The 24939-nt window shown below is 42.7% G+C and overlaps 1 protein-coding gene across 5 annotated transcripts in view; it reads right to left on the reverse strand.

The window, feature by feature from the left end:
- Positions 1-24939, reverse strand: part of ITPR2 (inositol 1,4,5-trisphosphate receptor type 2) — a 244723-nt gene that overhangs the window by 99957 nt on the left and 119827 nt on the right. For all 5 annotated transcript variants that reach the window (XM_077178364.1, XM_054631153.2, XM_077178365.1 and 2 more), the window contains 3 exons: positions 16259-16449; positions 14855-14997; positions 13202-13310 (listed from right to left, as the gene is read on the reverse strand). In XM_077178364.1, the coding sequence (XP_077034479.1) occupies positions 13202-13310; positions 14855-14997; positions 16259-16449 (443 nt within the window). The remainder of the gene's footprint in view (positions 1-13201; positions 13311-14854; positions 14998-16258; positions 16450-24939) is intronic.

Raw genomic sequence — 24939 nt, forward strand, 5'->3', positions numbered from 1 at the left:
CCATTACATAACAGCGCCCGCGCCTCCCCCGGCGGCCCCGCTCACATGCGCCGCGGTCACATGCACAAACAGCTCATTAAATCGCTGCCCGGGCAAAGGCGATTACGGCGCGGGGGCCACTTGGAAAGAAAGGTGGGAGCCGGCGCCTTGCACTCGCCCGCATGCCCCCGGCACAGCGCCTGCCTCGCTGGGCACCCCCGGGCCACCGCTCTGCCCCCTCCTGCTGCCGCGGCTCTCACCCAAATCAGCCTCCTGGCACCTGTGCGGAGGGCTGGGCACCGGCCTCTCCTGTCACCACCACGCTGATCACTCACACAGTCCCGGGATTGTTAGGGCTGGAAGGGACCTCTGGAGCTCGTCCAGTCCAACCCCCCCCCGCCTTGGTGACAAAGGAACGCGTCCAGGTGGGCTTTGAAATGCCTCCAGTGTCATCCGGAGGGATTTTCTGCAAACAAGGCAGGTGGTATTTGACAATGGATATGTAGTTGCTGCTGAGGATAAAACGTGCTCCTCCCCGTGCCAAAGCCACATGCCCTCCAGGCAAGGGGCTCCCATCCCAGTGTCACTGTCTGCAGGGTTGCATCCCCACGGTATGATGGATATAAACATTCCCACAGGCATGACAGCCACGGATCACAGGAGTGTGAGGTTGACACGTGCCCCAGGTCTCCTAACCAGCATCCATCTGGCTGCCTCAGAAGCTGGTAGCCACCCCAGCCACCCTGGGCAGCAGTGCCTGTGTGCCACAGGCAGGTTTGTAGGGGAGGGTGCTCCATAGAAGATTTGTCTTTTGTTGGATCACCCCCTTGGGTTGCAGATTTTTGGAGCCACCTTGACCCAGAAATCCACCTTCAGGAGAACAGGCACTGCAAATCAAGTTGGCCAACACAGCAGGAAGAGTCTCTGGAGTCTGTACAACTCAAGAAGCGTCTCCTTTCGTGTATGCCAACATTGCAGCAAATTTCTAAAAGCATGTTTTTTTCCAATAGAAGCCAACTTCAGAACAAGAGTTTACACAGTAAGCCAAGCTTAATAAATTAATTTTTTTCAAGACTTCATCCCATTTTTCCCCCCAACAAATCTTTCATTCACAAAGCCCAGGAGCACACTCCTTGATTTAGGAGGAGAAGACGGGCGCCCTGCCAACCTGCGAGGTTCTGCACTGTCATACACAAAGTCCTGCTTCTACTTTCAGAGAGACCTTCTCTCAAGGTGAGTCACTCAGTCCCCTGGAGAGGAGCCCAAAATGGGAGTGAGCTTGTGCTACTTTAAAAGTACCCTGTGCTGCACTGACACGTGCCCAGGGTGGTGGTACCTCCCTGTACAGCAAGCTCAGGGCAAGAGCACAGCTGTGCTCAAGTAGCCTGGCAGGTGGAACCTCAGTTCCCCTCCCTTGTCCTTCAGCAACCCTCCTCACCACAAAATAATCTAGAATTACCAAAGCCCTGGGCCTAAACACAGCACTCACCGAGTCAGAAACATGCATTAGGGCAATATATCTGTTGACCAATCTCAGGAAAAAAAGAAAAAAAAAAAAAGACAGCTTCCCCAGGGTGGCTGTTGCTCAAGTCAGATGGGCAGTGGAACTTGTTTTAGCTGCACATGTGCACTCCTAGCAGGAACGTGTGTGAAAGGGCCCCTTTGTGCAGGGCTGCAGCTGCCTGGTGCTGCTTTGCCACCTCCTGTGGCTCTGGAGGCCCCTGCTGGAAGATGGAGCTGGACGGGCACGGCAGTGGCAGGGGCAAGAAAGCAGCCACTTTTCAGCTCTGAAATGAAGAGTTGAGAATCGTGCAGAAGAGGCTTGAGAAAACTCTTTTAATTTACTCTGATTTTACTACCTCATGGCTCTTGCAGGGGGCAGAGCCCCAGCTGGCTCAATAGTAACATCACACTGCATAGGACTTAGCAGCAAAACAGACAGATAGTGATCAAAGTACTGAACTTAAGACACAGAAGCCATAAACTCTGGGGTAGATCAAAAGAAAACATTATTCCAGCAACATTTCTTTTCCTGCTCCCAAATAAAGTCTTTCTTCAGCTAAAAATCAGGGGGAAAAATAAAGAAAAAGGAAAAAGCACGTGCAAAAATAGGAAAGAGATAGTTTAAAGGGATAGTTTAAAAAGACAAAGGAATTGTTTCTTTAGTTTCAAATTGTTTATAGTTTAAAAATAGGTAAAATACACGATGAATTAAAGTATATATCAAATAGTTGACTTCTTGAGGTTTTTTTTTACTTTTTTTTTTCCTTTAAAAAGGGAAGTAAAAACGTGCATTTAGAGTACCCAGTGTGCTAGAATTTGCTATTGAGTTAAAAATAAGCTCTTTCAGTATTGCATGTATGGAAATAATATCTTTATATAAACATCTTCATCTAAGTCAAGTGGCTCCCTGCAGACCACACTGGGGATAGCAAACCCTTCTCAGCAGCCTGGCTGAGCATCAGGTGGGACTCCAGGAGGAGCCAGCTCAGCTGCCACCTCCCAGCCCTGTGCCCACACCCAGCCAGCACTGCTCTCACCTGATGCCCTGCATGGGCACTTTGCCCAGATTTCTGCAGTACAAATTATTCCTTTCTGTATAAGCACACCCCAGCCCCAAGTAATCTCCTAAACTTGCTGCTCTGACTGATGGTTTGGGTTGTTTGGGTTTTTTCCTTCATGAAAACTTTTCCCCACACAAAACAAAAATTCAAACTCAAACAATAAAATCTGAGGTTTTCCCATGCATGATGTTATTTGCTGTAAGAATACTTAAATATGAAGGAAAAGAAGAAATGGTTCAACTTCAATTTTTCAAACAGCCCTTTCTAAGCCCTTATGGTTGGTTTTATTGTGAGAATTATCATGACTACAACAAAGTGCCAGCAACAACCAGGGCAAATTTAATAAAGACTGAGACATATAACCAGAACAATCCTCTGTGCCATCCTGGGTGAATTTACTGACCAGCTCACACTTTATTGCTAGCAGTGAATTACCACTGTTAACATCCTCTGCCTCACAAAAGCAACCTAGTTAATGTGGGTCTCCTTGCAAAATTAAGATACTCAGGCTGCACAGTCTGTTCTCCAGGAACATTTTTTAGCCCCTTCGAAAAAACTGTGAAAGCAGAACTTCCCAACGATGTGCAGGGCTTCCAGCATTTGTTTAAATGCAAAGGTTTTCATTTTTAGAGAGCCACAGTCAAATATTTGTATATTTAGACGAGTTTGGTTTCTTAAAATGCTGAACTGCACCCAGTGGAGCAGCCTGGGAGGAACCTTAGAGCTGGGAACCTCTAACTGGTCACAGCTGAGAAAACACCTGGTTCAAGGGAAGCTTCTTGTTCCTCTGGAAGCAGTAAGGAGTCTTAAAACTGAAAGACCTGAGAGTTAAGGTTATCTAAATTTCTTTTGCAGCAGAGACAGGCAGACTGCTATCCAGCCCTACTGGATGGAGGGCTAATAGGACACAAATGCTACTGTAGACAGCTAAGGAGTCAAAAAATCAAGTTTTTTGCAAGAAAGGAGAAAAGTAGTAAAAAATAAGTCAGGGGGAAGGGTAAAAAGCTTGCAGGAAAAAGGAATATAAGAAGATTTTGCTGGTGTAACTGCTCAGTAAATGGAGACAAAATGTTTTGGACAAGTCTGCCAAAAGGAATTTTCAGAGTGACAAGGCCCTGTTCCCAACACCCAGTGACAGCTCTGTACCTGGAGTTACCAACACCAGCCCCACCCTGATGAGCACATTTCCCTGTGCCCCAGCTGAGGGCCAGCACTGCCTCTTGCTGGCACCTCTGGCAGTAGAAAGCATCCCCTAATGTGAGCTCTGAGTATTCTGCTCTTTTCCCCACAAACTGCAGAGGTCAGGTAACCATAAATGAACCTGGCTTTTATTTCAGTAAATAAACACATGCATAATTCAGCAAAGCATAATTCAAACTCTGGGATTTGTACAGTAGAATTGGAAGAACAGACACTCTAAAGACTCAGAGAAATCCCAAATAAACTATTTGTAATTAAAAAATCTCATGATTTTCAAGCCAAATCTCGTGATTTGTTTGTGGCCTGACTCAGGGTTTTCAGTGCTTGGGGCTGGCAACTCTGACTAAGCAGGGATATGAAATAAGAGCGAGAGTGACTGCCCGCCAAGCTTCTGTTTTCCTGGGACAGAAGACAAAGCAGCTCTGACAATTCCAGCTGGCAATACCATCCAGGCACTCCTCCAAGGCCAAACATGCTGGGTAAAATCCTCATCAGACCAAAAAAAAAAAGAACCCTATCAGAAGCAGTTACTGTGGTTGCTTAATAGCTGTTTTCCAAAGTTCAATATAGCATATATTTTCTTTTTCTTGAAAAGGGGGAGATGGGCCACATTACAGACTAATCCTTTGCCAGATGTCATTAGTGATGAAGTCCCTTAGAAATTACATCAGTTTGAAACGAATCAGAAAACAGTGAGTTTCCATTTCCTCCTCCTGCCTGGCTAGACAGAGACCTTGGGATCAGCTTTCATCCACAGCCTGGAATCAGCCCTCCTCTGTGTCTTGCTTGGTGTGGCAGGGGTGTTAAGCAAGTAATTGCAACCATTAAAAAGAAAAATAGCTCACTTGCTCCTGCTCCCCATCCCTGTCAAATAGCAGCTCCTTCATTAGGCTTCCCAGGAGCTGTCTCAGTACTCTGCAGGAGATTCTCCCTGCTCCTGGTGGAGGTGGGTGCACCCAGCTGTGGCACACATCTCCAGCCACCACCCCTGCGTGCTCCTGCTGATGCCAAACCGGCAGCTGTCCCCTCTCTCCTGGCGACCCCAAGTGTCCCCTCACAGCTGGCATCTGGTAAGACAGCCTGGGCAGGGAGTGGAATCTAATTTCCACCCCTGTGCAATGCCCAGCCCTCCCTCTGCCTGCTCACAGGGTGATGGATGAGGAGCAGAAGCACAGAAAGAGGTTGAGGAGAAGGGCCTTGCTGGTTCTTAGGGCTTTTGCTGTTCCTAGTAAGGCAAGAGCATGCCCCATCCTCGATCTGAAAGGGATGTATCTTTAATTCTTTGTGCTTGGACCAACCAAACCAGAACAATATCATAAACTGATGTTTTCTGTAGAAACTCAGTGCCTGAAACACATTTCTGGATCATAAATCTTAGACTAGAGCAGTTTATGTAATGCCACCTATTCACGCTGCCCTAAGTAACCATAACTAACCATTCCATTATAATGAGTCCATTATCCCCTGCTTTATTGTATTTTCTCTTAAAACAGAGATCAAAGATTTGGATCTAGTGGCATCATGCCGATTTCATTTTTATTACTGGCTCCCTAGGTCTATCATAAATATTCATTGGCCATCCTTAATACAAGGCATTGAATTCTGCTCACTGCTATCTCTGGTGCGACTGCAAAGTACAAACAGGGTTGTTGCTCAAACATATTAAATAAAGCAGCAGCAAATTTGTGATAGACAACAACAACAACAGCAAAACAACAACAACAACAACAACAACAAAAAACCCAAAAACAAACCCAAAAACCAAAAACAAACAAAAAAACCCCAAAACCAAAAAATCCCAAACCACCCAGAAAACAAAAGAACCCTTTTCCCCTTCCAAGGAAATTCAAAACCAAAGGAGACATTTTCTCTTGCCCCCTCCAGGACTACTGCAGACATTTGCCTGCTGTGGGAATTGAGCCGTGCAGCAGCAGCAGCAGCTGCCCTGCTCCCACAGACAGGAGTTGTTTCTGAAAAGTCCACAGTTGCCACACTGTGGTCTCTGCGATACTGCAGCACTCTCTGTGCTTCCCAGCAAGAATTATAACCATTACCTGCCAGTGGTACTGAAACTGCTCATAAATGTGGCCTTTTCACAGAGGAATTAATTCTGAGAAGGGAGTGGGAAGCATGTGGGGAGAAACATCTTCCAGAATCATAGTCAGGGAAAGGGCTTATGCAGTTTTATTCTCCTAACTCCCAAAAAACCTTGCAACCATCCCAAACATCAGGGTGCCTGCTGATGTTTCTCTCACACATTCCTCTGTGCTCCCTTCCCACCTCAGTGTAGCTGCTCCCAGGGCATGGAAAGCCCTGCTGCACCCATGTCAATGGCTCCTGCTCTGCAGATAAGCACAAAGGCTCCTTGGGATGTCAACTGGGCACTTTGAACAACCACCAATCACTAAAATTAGGGTGGCCATGGGAATTTTTATTCCTGTTAAGTAACACTGAGAGCATTAACACATATCATTCTAAACAAGACCATCTACTCCATTAAAACCAAAACAATATGCTAAGACACCAAATCAACATTCTAATATTTATCTTATTAATATAACTCCACCATGGAGCTAAAAGAGAAAGAGAAGAAATAGAAATAAATAACCTAAAATAAATATTTCTATTTATGAATCTATCCTCACACAAAATTCCACATACCTGGAGACATGAACCATGTGATAAAACTGTTGACTCATTTTATATATTTACCTATAACATATCTTTGGTCATTTACCTAGTCCTTGCCAATCTAAGGTCTGCTAGAACCTTCCACTAAATTCCTAAAAATCTGTTTTATTTATAATTTAAAATATAGAAATAAAACAAATCAGGGAGAAAACCTTGATCCTGATATCTTCATGATGTAGAATTTGATTCAAAGAGCTATGATGAACCTGGAATTTAACTTCCAGATGTACTGAAGTCTTTAGTGAAATTCGCTTCACCTGTATTCAGAAGAACTAGAAAATCTAGTTGCTGTTGTTTACAAAAAGAATCCTTATCAGTCAATGAATATTGTACCTGAGTAAGGTGAGATGAATCATCCTCAGAGTTCTAACAGTTTCATTTATTAAACAGCTCTCTTCTCTTGCATTCTTTTTTATTTGTTTTTAATGAATAGCAATATCAATAGAGAAGGATGTCAGACAGTTTGCAGCCAGTTAAGATTTTCATGCTGGTTTGCTCTTCTTAAAATCACATCCATAGGAAGGTGTTAATGTGAAATAAGAAGGGCAAACCTTCTATGTCCCATACACTGTGTAAAGGGCAAATTCCATAGCAGAAATTGGTCATTGGAAGTTCAGAGTAAGGAACAAGCTACTCCAGTTTTATTGGTTTGCTTGATGATGTTTTAATCAGTAGCTACAAAAAATATTTTACAGCATCAGATGCTCCTTTAGAGGAGAGATGATGTATGTGAGAAGGGCAGATGATACAAGTTCCAAAATAATTTATCAATCAGGATTTGGGGCTTAATATTTCTGAAAGAAAACTGGATAACAACATACAGTAATCTTAAAATTTGATAAATATGAGCTGCTGAGAGACTACAATCTTTTGGATGAAATGTGTTAACGGCCATGTGTTTTTACAGCCTGGGCATCCTGCCATTAGATTTGTTTGTGATTTGAAGAACAAACAAACAAAGGAAAAATAACCAAGGTTTTGAAACAAAAAAGAGTAAGTACCAGAGAGTAGCGAGCACCACTGCTCACTGAACTATCACCTGAGACAGAAGTACCTTTAGGTCTCTGGAGATCCTTTATTTGCCTCGTGGTGAGTTAACAGTTATGCATATTAAAGAGAGGGCAAAATCATGACTGCAATGTCATTAGGCCTGTGCTCACTGCCCCTGCAGCAGATTAAACTGCTCCTGCCTTTCACTAGATCAGGACCTGAACTTTGTAGGGTGTCAGGAGGGCTGCCTCCTGAATTACCTGTCCTTGATACATGACTCTGAGTTTCAAGTTCTTGTCCAGCTCAACAAGGGCAATGCATTCTGCCTGAAACCACCCCTGGCACAGACCCCTGTAGGTGCCTCACAACTGGCCCAAGCACAGTGGCTCTCAACAGGCTTCTGAGGGTGACACAAGCAGGTGACAGTCCAAAGCTGGAGCAAATCTCTAGGGCCTGTTACTTTCAGAAAAAAAAAATCCCCTTAAAAATAAGTCACACTTTTCATATACCCAGTTCTCCCAGGTTTTTGCATTGGCAACAAATGGACGTGATCAAAAATCCTGGAGAATATCTGGGGGCTGTCCAGCAGCATTGTCCTTTCAGCCCAGAGCAATGCACATCACAGGAGGGAAAAGGGGTACCCCAAGGATGAGAGATGCTAATTCAGAATATTCTGGTTGATGCTGCCTGTCACAGCCCCAGAAATGTGCAGCAATAACAACACAACAGTGGCTGATGGCCTGAGGGTCTGAGCACTGTGGCTGACAACACCTGGCTAGAACAAACACCATCACCATCACATGCCTCCTGGTGTCCCTTTGCTTAATTATCTCAGCTTGAAGCCTAGAGGGGGAAAAGTGAAACTGTGCTCATTTGTTTTTCTGTAGATTTTTCTCTCTTTTGTAAAATGTCAGTGCGTGGGTCTAATGAGAAATTACCACACTTTCAGGTTCTGACCACATCCAGTGTTTAGTCTTGCATATCTGAAAGCTCTGGTGCTCCTGCCACTGCAATTACTGGCTCAGATGATTCAGGGCAAGAGCAAAGCTTGAATCTTGTTCTGCAATGAATTCCTGGAGGCTTTGGTTCTGCAGCTGATCACTGCCTTCACACAAAGCATCTCCAAGACTGAGGGGTTTGTCCCATTGTCTTTGAATTTTCACTCATCATTTAACTCCCATGACAAGGCCACAACAGCAGTTTTTTGCCCATACCAGAAATGCTGGTCCACAATCAGGCTGGCACTGCTGAGATAACCAAACATTCTTCATGCACCTCCAGTCCCTCCCTGTGAGCTGGTTTCCTAAGGAGTGAGTGCAGGACCCTGCAAGTGTCCTTTGTCAGCTAAAAGAGATAAGTGATTTTTAAAAAAATTCAGTACAAACAGCAGTGAGCATGCATGTTCTGTGGTGTTTCTGACCCCCTCTCACCTTGCAGGCACACTGAGCTTAGTGAGAAGAATGGCCTGTTGACAACAGGGAAAAACAGGCCAGGTATTTTTATACATCAGCACAAATAAAACTGACAGCAGAAACAGGGAAAAATTAAATGTAATTCTTCAAAATGCTGCAGTGCCACTAACCCAAAATGTGAGTAGTAACACAAATAAAGGAATTTGGACCCCATTCTCCCATTTAAAAGAAGCATTCTTTTGAGGTATGATACATTCAGCAAGCAACACATTTTCAGAATTATTCTCTTCTTCCTCCTCTGTTTTTTTTTCACCTACAAATGCTGTTTATCTGAAGGCTGCCTAATTTGCAAATGCAAATAAGTCAAATCATCTTGAAAAGATGAGGCTATAGAATAGAATGCCGTTTAAGTCGAGAATGTCTGTGATTCAATGAGCTGCAATGCTGGGACCCTGTAGTGGCTCCCAAAATCTCCTGGCTTCTAAAACTCATTGAGGCCATTTACCCCAACAGAAAAAGACCTGCATCTCCCACTGGCTTCAGCGTGCCTGGTAGATCAATACAACAATAAACTGGCACAGCTGCTTTTGACAAACTCACTGGAGTTTTGTCAACAGCTCCACATGAAAAGATTCAGCTCTTCTGGCACAAAATGACCAGAGCCAGCAGTGGCCATATGTGGAACCACATCTTACAGGAATGAAATACATTTTTATTTCCACCAAAGATGTACCATTTCTTTCACATGTATATTTGGTGGTGTTCCTGCAAACAAAGGGGAGAGGACAGCTTACATTTCATCTAAGGTTAGTCTGAAGCAATCTAAAGTTGAATGCAGAAACATTAAACCTGCAAAACAAAAGGCCACTTCTATGATTTTAAATCATGAACTAGTACAAATGTCTAAGAGAAAACCCAACATTTTTCATGAGTTTTTTCCAAAAAAGGCAAAAAGCTCAACTACTTATTTCTGACAATTAAGCAGCTTACAGAGTCTTTGTTCTACTGACACTTAAAAATGCAGTTTTCAATTATTTATACTGAAGTTCAACACCTAAAAGAGGAAGGAAGAGTATAAAGTGTGAGCTCTGCAGCACAGGCACCCCTTCCTGAAGGGTTCCATTCATTTACAGTAGTGTTCTCAAAGGAGCTGCCTTAGGGAGAGACACACAGCCCTGGATTCTGCCACATTCTGTAACACCCTCCCATCCACTAGCACATCTGATCAGATGTAATATACACATGTAACAGAGAGGATATTTTTCCCCCAGAGGTGCTGACCTGATTTATGAACAGCTGGGAGATCAGCAGGTTGTCCCTACCCAAGGCATAGCCATGCCAGCAGCTGGAGTCAGGCAAGAAGTCCACATGAGCACCATTAGATCAAGAGTTTAACAATTTAATTGAAGCTTCTGAACCCTCTCTGAAGATGCTGGACCACCCTTCCTGGCCCAGCAGCTCTGTTGTATGGACAGACACTTTAAGCAGGGCAGCAAGGTAATGCTAAGATTTGAAACTGCTCCAGTCATTTGCAAAGTGAGCACACGTCAGTCTACATGTCTCAGGTGCTTTTGGAAATGTTACTCAGATTTAGACTGAGGTGTATAAATAGGTCTAGAGGCAACATTCACACAGAAATTAAACTGATATCAAGCACTACGGTGAAACACAAAAAGATATGCCTAAATAAATTCAAAAATCCCAGTCCAAGATCCTTCTGGTTTTGCAAAATGGGTATAAAAATTGCCAGTGATTCTAAACCCCAAATAGAGAAGGGGCACATCTAGTGCAAGCACAGTCCTTTCTATCCCTCCTGCTTTTCTTCTCAAATAGTCAGTCTGAAGCAAGCTTTAGATAAATACATTTAGATACTGCAGTAGCTATCTCTGAACAGAGGCAATGTGAGCTCCCCACACCCTGCTTTCCCCAAGTGTTCTAACACTGTTCTGGAAGAGAGGGGCTGTAGATCAGGTTTCACTCCAGTTGGTGACCTAATCAATACAAACAGGGCTAGGACTCAATGCAGAACTCCCAAGAGATTGCAATAATCACCCACAATTACTTATGAAAGCCAGTCAATGGCCAGGAGGTTTTATGTCTCATTTATATACCTTAAATCAAACTACTGAAATTAAACTTTGATTCCCAGCACAATTAGATGCCGTGGTGCTAAGCAAGACAAGGCACAAGTGAGTGCTGCCTCAGAGGCTGACTGCCAAGAAATCCAAGGATATGGAGACAGGAGAGCACCAGAGACCTGAAACTCACCACCAAGGGGAGGTGCAACAATAGAGTTGATATAGTGGATGCAGAAATAGGTATAAAATCAGTGGAATAAGCTCCTACTCCTATTTTGCCTCCCCTTCCTTCAGCAAATGACATAGGCTACCTTCCAGTGGTCAAATGAAGGACAAAGACAGTAGAAGGTGCTCAGTGGTGGGCATTAATGTGAAGAGACAGGAGGAAATTTTATTTCATTATTTCATCCTTCTTTCTCACTGTAGGAAAGCCTGCAGAAAATGGAGGTTGACCATTTCTGTCAGGTTTATCACAGAAAATACAATTTGATGGGTGATTAGCAAACTCAGGCTTCCTGTCAAGATGCCCCACATCCCCCTGTAGCTTTGTTCTGGTTATGACCATTATGTATTTACTACTATTTTTATATTTTTTAATATCTGCATGCCATAGTTGAATAACTTTGCAGGCAGTGAGATCACAGCCCAAAAAAAGATGGGAAACACGCACACGAGGCCATTCATTGTGCTATTTTTACTGTTCTTTAGTCCATGGCATTGAACAATGACTCATAAGAGTAGCAAGCCAGAGAAGCACTTGTAAAGCATATCCAAGCTTGTTTATTCACATATTTGTTTGCACTGATTCATCACATTCCTCAGTGTAAAACCAATGGGACTACAGAGGAAGCATGGGGGAGAAATTCTGTTCAGAAAGAGCTTTTCCACCCACCATGCACCCCCAAGATGGTGGAGGTCCCATGAGGGATTTGGGAATATACCTCCTTTACCCACTCCTGAAAAGCAGAGCCCTTACAGACCTATGGAGCACATTGCCTCTGATGGGAATTGCCTCCCTTATCTCTGTCTCCCTTTATCAGCAGCCAAAGCAGAGTAGAAGGAGAAACTAAAACAAGCAAATCTTCTTGCTTGTTTCAAGTCCTACATTAAAAGTGTTGTGTTTTTTCCTCCCCTGTAGTCCTGAGATGAAGTTAACTTATGGTGGGTCTATGTAATTCTTTTAGAGAGGTTTGGCAAAGGTCAGTTACAAAAGCAAATTCTTTTTCCCATGTGATGCAATGGTGTTATGCACCCAGAATGCTATTAGAATAAATATGAATAATGATCGAGAAGAATAATAATTTTCATGATTGAATAATAATCATTACAATGTTATAATTCATAATTTGAATAATAATAATAATCAAAAATTTTCCCCTGTGCAATTCTCTTCATGACATTAAAAAAGAATTTGTCTGCCCAGGCTTAACCACAGTTTCTTTGAGGAGGAGGTGAAGATGGGGTTGGTTTCCTCTGCTTACACTGGTTATTTTTGCACAGGGCAGGTCTGATGTCAGCACTGAGAAATTAGGTAACTCCATGATTCATATTTAAGAGTGAATAATGCTGAAAGGGCTTGGGGAATACCCAGAAATATGGATAAGAGGAAATTACACAAAAGACACTGGGATCAGGCTAAGAAAGAACAGGGACAGCGGACATTTACATCTGAATCTGCCTACTGATAGCCAAAGGAACAGACAAAATAAAAGAGGCATTTGAAAGACTTGGTTTTGAAAGAGAAAACTGGGCAATGAGGGGAGAGAGGAATGCAAGAAATAATTAGACACTTACAGAGTACAGACTATGTCACTTCTTCCCAAAACTGGCAGCTCTGCCTAAACATTGCAGATTTCCTTTCACACATTTGGGAGCATTAAAAAGCGTGTGGAGTACAAAAGTCTGGCACCAAAGGCAGCAGGGAAAAACTGTACAATTGCAATTAAAATCCCTATATTTCCATTGATTTTATGGTAAAGTCAGGTGTGACAAATTAAGACTAATCTCCAGAAATAGAGAATATCCAATATATAATAATTATATATATTAATACTTGCCACTGCTAATTCATTTCATCTTGCTTGCCTTGACTCTTATCAAGTCCCTCATACAGAACTGTGTCAGGCAGAGAGTTTCTTTTGTTCCAAACTAACTTGCTACCTTACCCCACACTGTTCCTAAGACACTAGGTTATCTCTAAAACATGCACAAAACTGAAATAACGTCAGATTCTGTTGTTAATACCATGCTGTTAGTTCTATATTTAATATTAAAGTGGAAGCAGTACCTCTTCTGCAAAGTTGGTTTTCTTGTCAAGCATTTCTCGTAAAGTTTGGAGGATTTTAATGCAGAGCTTTTCTTCTTTCTCCATTAGCTTCTTTGTGTGATTAATCAACCTGAAAGTAAAATATTAAAACTTAAAGAGCATTACGCATTGTTGCTAAGCCAATTGCTTTATGCAAAAATTGCCCATCACTATATTTTTCCTCAAGGAAAGGAAATAAAAGTGGTCAAGAGAAATCATAATTAAAAAGGAAATGGGACTTTCAAGGTGTTGGGAGATTTTGGTGTCAATTTGCATATCTTACTGCCCATACAGAAGACAGAATTCTACATCCACTTTTTTTGAGGGTTTACAGTTTAAGATCCAGACTTGCTATTTCATCCTTTCTTTATTTAAAGGTAACTTATTTTAACCGTTATTTAAAGGTAACCAGTGTTCACCATGCATCTTGCAAACTTTAAAAGCTACAACCTTCACACCTTCCAACTTCTATGATGGTTATAATATATTTATGATATAATTAGCAAATGGTATTCAGCCAAAAGGATTTCCAAAAAACCTTACATGGAAACCTTCAGAAATACAGACATTTGGATGATACATATTTGTTGTTTACATTCACACAACCACTTGACAAGCCAGAAAACAAGGTCCATTTCTGTCTCCAGCTATGACTGTGACAGGAGTTTGGATTTCAGTCAGCTGAAGCCGATACCAGAAGCAGCCTTTCTGTCTTTGTGCAGAACAGATCTGTGCATGGGTCCTTGCACTGGTTCACACATTGCTGGAGAAATGTTTGTGAAAATAGGAAGGGAGGAAATCTGAAGGCTTTGGACAGGTTTTGGGGGTTTTTTTTGCATTTTGATGCTGGCTTCAAACAGGAGTTTAGACAGAGGACATGGGATGGAATAATATCAAAATTTAATTTTTACTTTTTGAATTTTTCCAAACATATAAAACATATTGTTATAATGCTACTTCTGCAGAATATGCAAATATCCAAGGAATCAGGAGAGCTGCCAAATGCATTAATTTCCCCCAAGTTATCTCTGTTTAAATTATAGTTTCTCAAGGGCGGGGAGGGCATCTCACTTGAGGACTAATAAAAAATTTGCAAGACTCTATTCCAATGCACAGACTGCAAATAAAACATCTAATAATTCAAGACCAGATAGGGGTCCCAGTGAAATGTATTTTCAAAGAGCTGTTGGCAGTTTAAAATAAAAATATCAATTTGCTGTACCAAAAAAACTCTAACAAAAAACCCACGAGCCTTGAGCAGCCCACTGCTTCATTATGAATTCTTGAAAATTCTGCTATGGAAAATCTTAAGTTTCTGTTGTAGATTTGGTGAAATGTAATAGCAAAGTAGCCCATTGAGAAAACAGAAGTAGGCTGAGCCTGCCACAATTTTAACAAGCCATTTCTAGCAGTAAGGCAAGCAACCCCTCTCGCTCTATGCTCTCCAGACAACAAAACTGTTGAGAAATATAAAATATGGATCAAAAGACCTCACTTTAAGCTTTCAACCGTAAACTTGGTCACCTGCATGCTTAAGTCTCTGCTGAAAACCAGAGGTAAATGCTGTTGAAAAAGCTAAAACCCTGCCATCTTTTTTCCCAAAGAAGCAACCAGGCCCCTCTGCCCACCACTTACTTGGACATGAAAGCGCCACATCTTATTCTGGCATCGCTGCCCTCGGGGAACAGGAGCTCTGGGCTGTGCAGCACATCAACCAGCACTGAGAACTCAGCTTGCATCATGGGTGTGAACTGCTGCTCCAAGGAGGACACCACGTCCTGGGGAGACAGGAGAACATCCATAACTGCAGGAGAACTACAGCAACCTGCTGTGAAGTCGCACAGTTTGGTGTGATGCACTGCTTGGCCCAGTGGGATGCCCAGCTGCAAGAGTCCTGGGAAGCCCAGGTGGCTGCAAAGCCTCCTCAAGCCTTTCTTCACACCACTCCTCATGCAGGGCAAGGGGGACAAGGTGCCCATTGTTACTCTCTTTCAAATTTCTCCTCTGCAGTAGTGCTCACAAAACCTGTGACAACAGTAAGAATAATGGTGTGCTGGAAAAAAAAAGGCTCACTACACACAGTTAATGTGTCACCTCAGGTGTTGTGTCCTTGGTGTTTAGGGCACCTCCTTTTGTCTGGGTCCTGCTGTTTTCTCAGGTCATAAACCCCTGATGCTGTTCAGGCTCTACATGCACAAGGTGATCTCCATCTCATGGCAATCTCCAGTGACACAAACATGACCTAAAGCCTCCAGTATCTCCTCTGTAGCCAAGAAACGTGGCCATAAAAAGGGCAGAAAGGAGATGCTGCTCTGTGGAGAACTTCAAGGAGAACACAATTTGAATACTGTGTGCAGTTTTGGGCACCACAATGTAAGTGTTCAAAGGAGGGACATGGAGATGCTGAAGGGCCTGGAGGGGAAGCCACACATGGAGCAGCTGAGGGCACTTGGTCTGTTCAGCTGGAGAAGAGTAGACTGAGGTCAGAGCTCACAGCAGTTCTGCAGCTTCCTCACGAGGGGAAGAGGAGGGGCAGACCCTGATCTCTGCTCTGTGTGACCAGGGACAGGACCTGGGGAATGGCTGGAGCTGTGTCAGGGCAGGGTCAGGGTGGGTATCAGGGAAAAGTTTCTTCCCCCAGAGGGTGCTGGGGCACTGAACAGGCTCCCCAGGAATGGTCATGGCCCCAAGGCTGCCAGAGGTCCAGGAGTGTTTGGACAGAGCTCCAAGTGTTTGGACAAGCTCAGGGTGGATTGTTGGGGGGTCTGTGCAGGGCCAGGGGTTGGACTCAATGATCCTTGTGGGACTCCTCCAGCTCAGCTCATTCTGTGATAGCTCCTACCCCTCTCTGACTTCTGCAGGAGCCAAATTCTGATCTTGAAGAGCTGAGCCTTTTCAGCCATCCCCACCCAGAAGTGCAGTGGCTCCTCTCATCCAGCACTAAAACTGCACTGGGTCTGTCTCTGGTGTTTTCCACATCTGGCACACGTGAGATACCTGCAGTGCCACTGCTGCCCAAGCCATTTGCTATTTCTGTACCTGCAGTTTCTCTATGATGTTCCTGTAATCCCAGGCTGGCCCACCAAGAGCTTCTTTGAAGCGAGGTCCAGTGCGGGCTGACATCCTCCAGCCCATGGCTGCCCTCTGCACCATGTTGGAGTGACTCTTCATGAACAAGGTGTTCACCTGGCTGTCCAAATCCACTGGAATTGCAATCCCACGGTTCTTTGCTTTAATAGGAAGGAAAAACACAAGACATTTACAGTGGCAAAAACTTGAAAATCTTACAGAGATCATGGCATGCGACAGGCTGATCTCATTGAAGTTAAGGGGCAGGGTGATATTGCTTCAACAGGTTTTAAAAATAAGGATCCTAAAAATAAGAACCCTTAAAAATAAGCATACCTAAGTGGTAGAAATCAGCCATAATCTAGTTAAAGAAAGCAAGCTGTACTATTTTAAATGAGATGAGAATCATTTCCAGTATGTATTTTCACAGACACAGATATTTTTTTAAACAGAATAATTTTTCTACTAACTTGAAAAAAAATCCAGAGATATTAATAAGAGTAACAAAAGGAGTATGTGTTATTTCAACAGTTAGTTTTACTCTATTCAGAAGCAAATTCTGAAATTTTTCTTTCTAGTGGACATAGGCACATTTATCCAATTTATCCCAAGTACTCTCTGTTGCTTTACTATATATTCCTCTTGTGAAGACCTTGAGGAACCAAGTGCATACAAATTAAATTTGAAAAAGACTGTCTCCTTCTCCCTGGGTTTCCTATACTGCTAAACCCTGGATTCCTAGATGGTGTCTGGATGCCACTGCAATATATCCAGTAGTTAATAAACATCTGATAGTCTAACTGATAGTTAAAAAACATTTAATCAATAGCTAAAAATTGCAATTATTTTCTTCTTTTTAGACTTCAGAGGCAGGAAATGACAATAGAGAGAGTATCAGAATAAAAAAAAAATTGGAAGAGACTTTCAGGAATTCTTGCAGGGCATCCACTATTAAATTACTATGGCATCCTGAACTGTTGTTTGAAAAGGAAGTTTGAAAGGCAGAGTTAGAAGGTATCTGCCCCCTCCCCCAGTAAAATCTCTGTGTTAGCTGCTCCTTTCCATCCCACTGGAGATCAGAGTGACATTGTTCTCTGGCTCAGCATGAGCAGTCTGAAATTCAACCAATAAACAAAAGTTTGCCCCAGCCCTGGAAATGTTTCAGGCCAGGCTGGATGGGGCTCTGAGCAAGCTGGGATAGTGGAAGGTGATCCTGCCCATGGCAGGAGGTGGAGCTGGATGCTGTTTAAGGTCCTTTCCAACCCAAACCATTCTGTGAGCCTATGATCAGTATCTCTGAAAGACCAGGTTATGTTCCAGTGATTAGGCTCTGTATTCCATGTCATTTCACTTAACTTCTGTGGCACAGCTTATGTTTAATAAAAACTTAAAAACAGAATGGAGCAGTTCTAATCCATTTGTAATAATGACCAATAATAAGTAATTTTTCAGTTTTCCTTATTGAAACAAGCTGAAATTTAAAAAGCAATTAGCCCAAATTGCAGTTCTGCACAACATTTCTCTGAGGCATTTCCCCACTATTCCTCACTAACACACTTTCCACAGTGGAGGAAGGCATGAAAAATACTCCACCTCTTCCTCCCAGCTCTAAAATATATCCAGCTTTATGTCCTGAACCTGTGAAGTCAGCAGGTGCCCTTCTGTCCCAAGCAGCCCATGCCTCCAGCCCCAGGGAGGATGTGCAGGCAGAGGCACCACACAGCTCTGATGAATGAAGGCTGCAGTGCTGCCAAGCACAGTGAGTCACAGATCCCAGGCACAAACTTTCTCTTCCCCTCAGGACTAGATTGAAATGACAGCTTTTATTATAAACCTAAATCTGGCTGTGACACCTCAACCCCCAGCCTCAGACACTGTGGCAAGGGCGTTCTGTCATGGGGACTCTCTTCCCTTTAATGGATCCCACAGGTTCAGGGCACCCTCCCCTCTTCCCACTGCAAGGCTGGATCGTGATGCAGGACTGGGGCTTCCCCCATGGATCAGGCTGTTCCACTGGGATGGAAGAGAATTCTCTAAATCCATTTCTGGTAGGCACTTTCTTTTAAATGGTTGGCCACAGGGAAGTGAAAAAAAAATTAGGTTAAGCTGGGAAGACACAAATTGACTTTTCCTTTCCACTCTCCATTTGTTTTGAAGGCAAGTTCCTGATTAACATGTGGAAAATGCCATGTATGGGTGGCCATTATTTCTAATGATTGTTTTTCCATGTAATTCAACTGGGCTGTTTTTCAAAACACATTTGCCCTGTTGCTGCCTACTTTACTAGAGAAGTCCATTAAAGTTCTGCCAGGGTGGGTAGGGTGCTGCAGCCTATTAATCCAATTTATTGTGTCCTAATGTCAATCACTGGAATGCTACTGGACAATGCTCACTTCTGAATTAAGTGGAATGTATGCAGAATCCTGATATATAGAAGAATAAATTTAGCAATGGGGAGCACACTGTTCAGAGGAGAACCCAGACTTCTGCAATCCTAGAGATGCCATTTGAAGTTAACAACTTCCATCAGTGTCTGAGGAGCAGTCAAGGACTATGATTGTTCAAAGAGTTGGAGCTAATTAAAACTATCACAAAGAAAACCAGAGAGAGAAAAAAAATACTCCTTTGTTTTGAGCAGTTCTTACATGTATAATTCCATTTGTAATTAAGATTTGTATTGGTTGTCAAAGGGCACTGTTGAAGTCTAAGCTATAAACAAAGCCTTTGTCTTCTTATTTCTTTTCAGCTTGTAGAAAGTTTATCTTTCATTTGTTTCACATTTCATTATTTAAAACTACATGAAACATATTTTTACATTTTGGAAAGCTGATGAACAAATGTGAACATAAATATTTATTTTTAATTTAGGTGTTGTAGGCTGCTTTCCTCTTCAAAATGTGTCAATCTCCCTTAAAGTATCAACATCAAATATTTAAAAGCATGTTTATTTTTGTTCCACTTAGAAATACTTTTGGACAGCACTCAAACTTGCAAAGTATGGTTAGAGCTGGTAGACAAAGGAGCCAAGATGGGGTAAAATTCTGTCTTTCATCTGGTGAATTTGGGAAAAAGCTATGTGGCTGTCTGTACGTAAGTATTCAGCAGGATACTTATCAGGATAGACACAATGATCCTTGTGGGTCCCTTCCAGCTCAGAATATTGTGTGGTTCTGTGATGTCTTCAGCACAGGTAAATTTTGCCCTGCAGTGGAGGGCAGGTCCCAGGCTTATACAGTGCCCATTTCCCACCTAGGGCACTGTGCACAGGGCTAATTACATCCTGAATATACAGCACCATTTTGCCAGTGTCAGAGGAGATGGAATTTCTGGGAAATCCTTTAAACTACTAACTCTCAATCTGCTGCTCCCAATTATCTCTCAGCAAGAGAGCCAAGAGGAGCCAAGACAAGCGAGCAAACATAACCCATGGCAGTGGTAAGAAACACAGCACTGCAAATTCAGCCTGGTCCCAGCAAAATGCCCTGCCCCGTGCTGGATGGGTCTGTGGGCATCCAGTGATCAGCAGCTTTCCTCCCTCTTACTGCTTAAACAATGAAAGAGAACTCAAAGACTCAAAAGAAAAGGGCACCAGGAATGCCAAGAATCAAGCAGGTAAAAATCAAGGCACTCTGGACAAGCAAGCTCCAGCCAAGTCCCAGGAGCACAGTCCAGCTGCTCCCAGAGAGGCTAAAATGGGCCCAGGTGTTATTTTGTTAAATTACCTGCATGTAGTTCTCTTCACAGGAGCACAGCAATTGGACCTATTTCAGGAATGCCTCCTGAAGTACCGTCCTTTCACTGTGCTGCTGCCTGTGTCTGAGGAGCAATTCAGTCCTAAGGATTTCCAGGAAGTGGCCCTTGCCTGTAATTTTCCTTGGATGCCCATTCTGCAGAATAATCTATCTTGCCATAAGGAACCTCGCTGTTCTCGCTATTTCCACCTACTGCTCCCTCATTTTAAATGTCACTCCATTAGCTTCTGCAGTATATACAGAACACACCAGAGTGTGGTGGCTTCACAGCTAATTAACCCTGAAGCATCCCTGGTGTGGGTTTTCAGGGGGACATGCAGGCATTTGGTCCCTCAGAGCCCCTCAAGGAGGAGTGTGCCAGGCAGTCTGGGTCAGGAAAAAGCCCCAGCTGTACCTGGCTGTGAATCCTTTGCTCTGCTCCCAGTTTACACCCCCTGGTAGTCACAGACAGCTCTATCATGTTCTCCCACACTTCCCAGTTGTCACGTAACAGAGTGATGCATATTTAGTTCAATTAATTTTGTTCCATAAATCAGTCCCTCCAGCTCCTTAATCATTTACTGACTGCTTAACAAATGCATTCAGATGGAGAGACACTAATGCTAGCGACAGCAAGACTTTTTAAGGGAAATAAAAGCTTTGTGTAGACAAGACACAAACCTGCCAATCTTGTACCCTTCACTTGGATGTTTTTTTCCAACAGAAAATCTACGCTAAAATATTTATCAGCCTGTAAAAAGATCATCATTGAATTTTTCTTGCAATTAGGGAAACACAAACAGTTAAAATAGAATAAAATATGTGCTTCATCTGAAATGTATTCTTCTTGCTGTCAAAAAAGTAACAACAGGATAATTATTTTATTTGAACTAAAAATTGAAAATGAAGGTCTAGCTTTTTATAAAATGGAAGAAAGATTTTAAAATTCAAATGGGAAGTGAAATAAACGTACTTTCATGACTGAAAAAAATTGTTATATGAAAATTCATCTATATGGACATTAAAATACACATAATCATTTCAAAGAAGCAACAAAATGTGACCTAGATTTTATGTTTAATATTTCCTATTTGTAATTTGTCAGGGAAAAGTAAAGGGCTTTAGAAGGCATAAAAGCATGGTCAAGAAGAACCAGAGGAGAGGGGTTTTTTTTGATTCTGTACAAGGAGGTATTGGTGACTTTAAATTAGGGAATAAATACTCAACTAGAAGGGACTTCAGTACACCTTCAGACCATCTGCTCTCTGTTACAGACAACCCATGCTCTTTAATATCTCTGGAAAAATTTATTGAGTCCCATTTAAAATGATGGCAGCTTATCTGCCATTCCTCCTCCCTCTGCTTTCTCTCAGCCCACTGACCAAGGACATCCTTCCAAAGTGGGTTCTAATCCTCTGATTTACAATCTAAATTTATTTAGGTTATTTACAACCTAGTGTAATTTATGGGCAGTTGCTTTTGGGTCAGCACTGTCCTTCAGCTTAAACGTCTCTGTGACTATTTATCTTCTTAAGTACATTTAAAGAGCAACAACACAGGTCTGTGTTTTGCTAAGCAAAACATGTGGGGGTTCTGAATTCCCTTCCTGTAACAGAGTTCTCCTTTCCCCTGACCACCCCAACAGTGCTTCCTCTGTACCTGTTCCAGCTTTGAACTTAGGAAATAGCAATCTTACAGGGCTCACCTCAAATTGGGTAGGATGGAAACAAGAATTCTCCTCTTGCTTCTCCTGCACAACATCCTAGAACATAATCTGATAGTGACTAATGCAATTTGGCTTGCTAACAGATTTTTTTTTTAAAGGGTCTGCCAAGAGACATAGTGCAACAAAATGCAGGTTCCTATCTGGCACTGTTTACTCATCTGGGAAATTCTAATTATTTCATTATTGGTGGTCACAGCACAATCACAGACAGACCATATCCTTGGGATAGACACAGTACCAGAAGAAAGGTTCCACTTTTAAAAACATAATGGAGAAAACTAATGGATGCTACAGAGACAAGAGTGTAAAACAACTGAATTTACCCTTGTAACAGAAAACTGATGCTCAGAGGAGAAGATATAAGAATTGCTGCCTTAATTAAGAATCAAAGATAGTTCTTTACATGGGTCCTGAAGGACTGGTCAGGAAAGACCCTGCTTCAATGCCATTTAGGATATGTAATTTAAGATATACAATCTTTGGTTGCAAGGAGAGGTGATATTGATACTGGAGAGGTCCCAGGTCTTTAGAGAAAGAGCTGGTTTAAAATGCAGACTTTGAGACAGGCTTTCACCCTTCTCAACCTTGCAAAGATCATAAAATGCATGAACTGAAAGTCCTTTGAAAATGAATTCATTTGAAATAAATTAAATGGTTGGATGTCTTCTTTCCTCTGTTTTCACAAAGGTCTGGGTATTTTTCAGTTGTTGCTATTTTACCAGGGAGATAGGAGCTGTTTTCATTATTCACTTTTTGGACTGTATTTTCAAGCAAAATCTCAGTCCTATGTAATAAAAGAGAAAAGGCCAAAGTGATATATGTATGTGTTCATTCTCACCAGTGTGGTAACCTGCTTCAGAAATCCATGTGAACAAGTCATGCACACACACATATATAAATACACATGTATGTATGTGTATATATATATATATATATATATATATATATATATATATATATATATATATATATATATATATGTGTGTGTGTGTGTTATTTCACAAGTGTTTCTACTCAGGCCAAGTAGCCAAACGTTTCTGGGGCAATAGAAACCTGGTGCACATTGATATCTGTGTTCCAAACCCCCTGGATCTGCTGAAGAAGAGAAGCAAGCCTCTATGCTTCCTGCTGAACTGGAGGCAGGAAAGTGCCTGGAGACAAAGCAGCAAGTGAGGCTTGAAAAGCTTATGCAGTTTTTCCCTGGTGGTAGAGTGGAGTTGAAGTACCAGGGTTATGAAAAATAAGCTTCTGTGAGATATCCTTTTGTTGACCTGGAAGGTAACACACATCCTTACAGTACTCATCAGAAAACAGATGTAATGATCTCAAGCTCTTGAGGCAGTGCATCCACCTGCCAGCAACAAACCAGGAAGCACTGAGCAGAGTGTATGTTGCTTAAACTTGCTCTCAAGTGTGTCATTTTAAAAGTGTGTCATTATATGGATCTTTGATATCTTGGGAAATCTGTGTATGATCTTTCTTTCTTCCCCCTGAGATTCATTTGTAAATCCAGGGCAATGACACACAAAAAAAAAAAAAAAAAAAAAAAAATCATGTTTGTTCTTTCAGGCTTTCAGGTCTATACTCCACTTATTTTTCCTCAGAAGTCTTTGGTCCCTGCTGTAAATCTGTCCAATACTCCATCTCTCTGATATAGGCAAAATCTTTTTAGAGGTTTTTTAAAGCCTTGCTGTGAAACACAAAGGCCCTAACATTAAAACTGTAAGATTCTCAAGTCAGAAAAGGGGAAAAAATGGTCCACATATGCAGCCAACAAAAGAGCACAAGAAGGTTGCTATGTTTGTATTGGATTATGGAAGATGCCTCCAGCTTCTCAAAGTGAGGCATCATTTTGAGCAGAGGAACACCCGACGGAGAAAGGCACCAGGCACCCACTGCAATCACAGAAGGGCCTTGGCTGTAAAAGCCTCTGGTATCCCCAGGTGGGGAAGTTTTTCCAAATTTTTGCACAGGGAAGAACAGGCCTACTCCATTAGCCCAGGCAAGACACATTTGTCACCATGCCTAAAAACACTGAGTATCACCTGCAGTTAAAATCTCTACTGGCCAGGCAAATTTTGCACAGGGGTGTTTGTCAAAAACTCTGCTTCCACTTCTTCTCCAGCTACCTTGCTCCTTGGGGAAATCCCCCTCATCTCTTCCCTTCTACACTGTCAAAATAAAACACTCAATAAAAACGTGGCAATTGTCTGCCACAACACAACTTTACCATGCTGGATATTGCTATTAGTGATGAATCCCTGAACAGTTGTTAGGATATGGGCAAGGAAATCAGCAGTGCTGTGTGCTTTCAGGGAGCTGCTCTCAGGCTGCCAGCCCATGGCACCCCAGGGGTTCCCAGCCTGGGAGTTCTTGCTGCAGGGAAGCCCCAGAGGAGGACACAGAGTGATGCCCTTCCCTGGCAGCTCAGCTCTGCTCTGCCACACCTGAGAGCACCCAAGGCACAGCTGGGAGCCCATGGGTGGGAAGCCAGAGGAGCAAGAAGGAGCCTGGACCCATAGGATAGCACAAGAGCTTACTTTAAAAAAAAAAACAAAACAAAACAAACAAACCAACTCTAAAAACTATCTCCAGAAAAAAGAAAACAGAATGAAAGAAAGGACTGTAGTGGAGGTAGAAACTGAGTTCCACAAATAGGATACAAAGTCACATATCTGAAGCAAACTCCAGACATCAGCCATTCCTGGAGCCCCCAGAAAGGAGAGGCGCACAGAGGACTGCCCAGCAAAGCCCACCAGCCCTTTCATGTGCTGGCAACACCTGACATGAAGCTGGATCTGCCATTCCCTTAGGGTGACCTGTGGTTTCCCTCTCAGGCTGCTGTGGGGACAAGTTCAGCTTGGCTGTCTCAACAGGGCAGAATCATAGAATAATTTAGGTTGGAAAAGTCCTTCAAGATAGAGTCCAAGCAGTAACCTAACACCTAACAGTGCCACATCCACCACTGCACCAAGTCTCTAAGTGCCACATCTACATGTCTTTTAAGTACCTCCAGGGTATGATGACTCAACCACTTTCCAGGGCAGCCTGTTCCAGTGCTTGACAACTCTTTCCGTGAAGAAATTTTTCCTAACACCCAACCTAAACCTCCCCTGGTGCAACCTGAGAACTTTTGTTCTTGTCCTAGCACATGCTCCTTGGGAGAAGAGAAAGCCCAGTGAGAGCCTGACCTG

This window comes from Agelaius phoeniceus, chromosome 5 (genome assembly GCF_051311805.1).
Source record: "Agelaius phoeniceus isolate bAgePho1 chromosome 5, bAgePho1.hap1, whole genome shotgun sequence".
Taxonomy (NCBI): Eukaryota; Metazoa; Chordata; class Aves; order Passeriformes; family Icteridae; genus Agelaius; species Agelaius phoeniceus.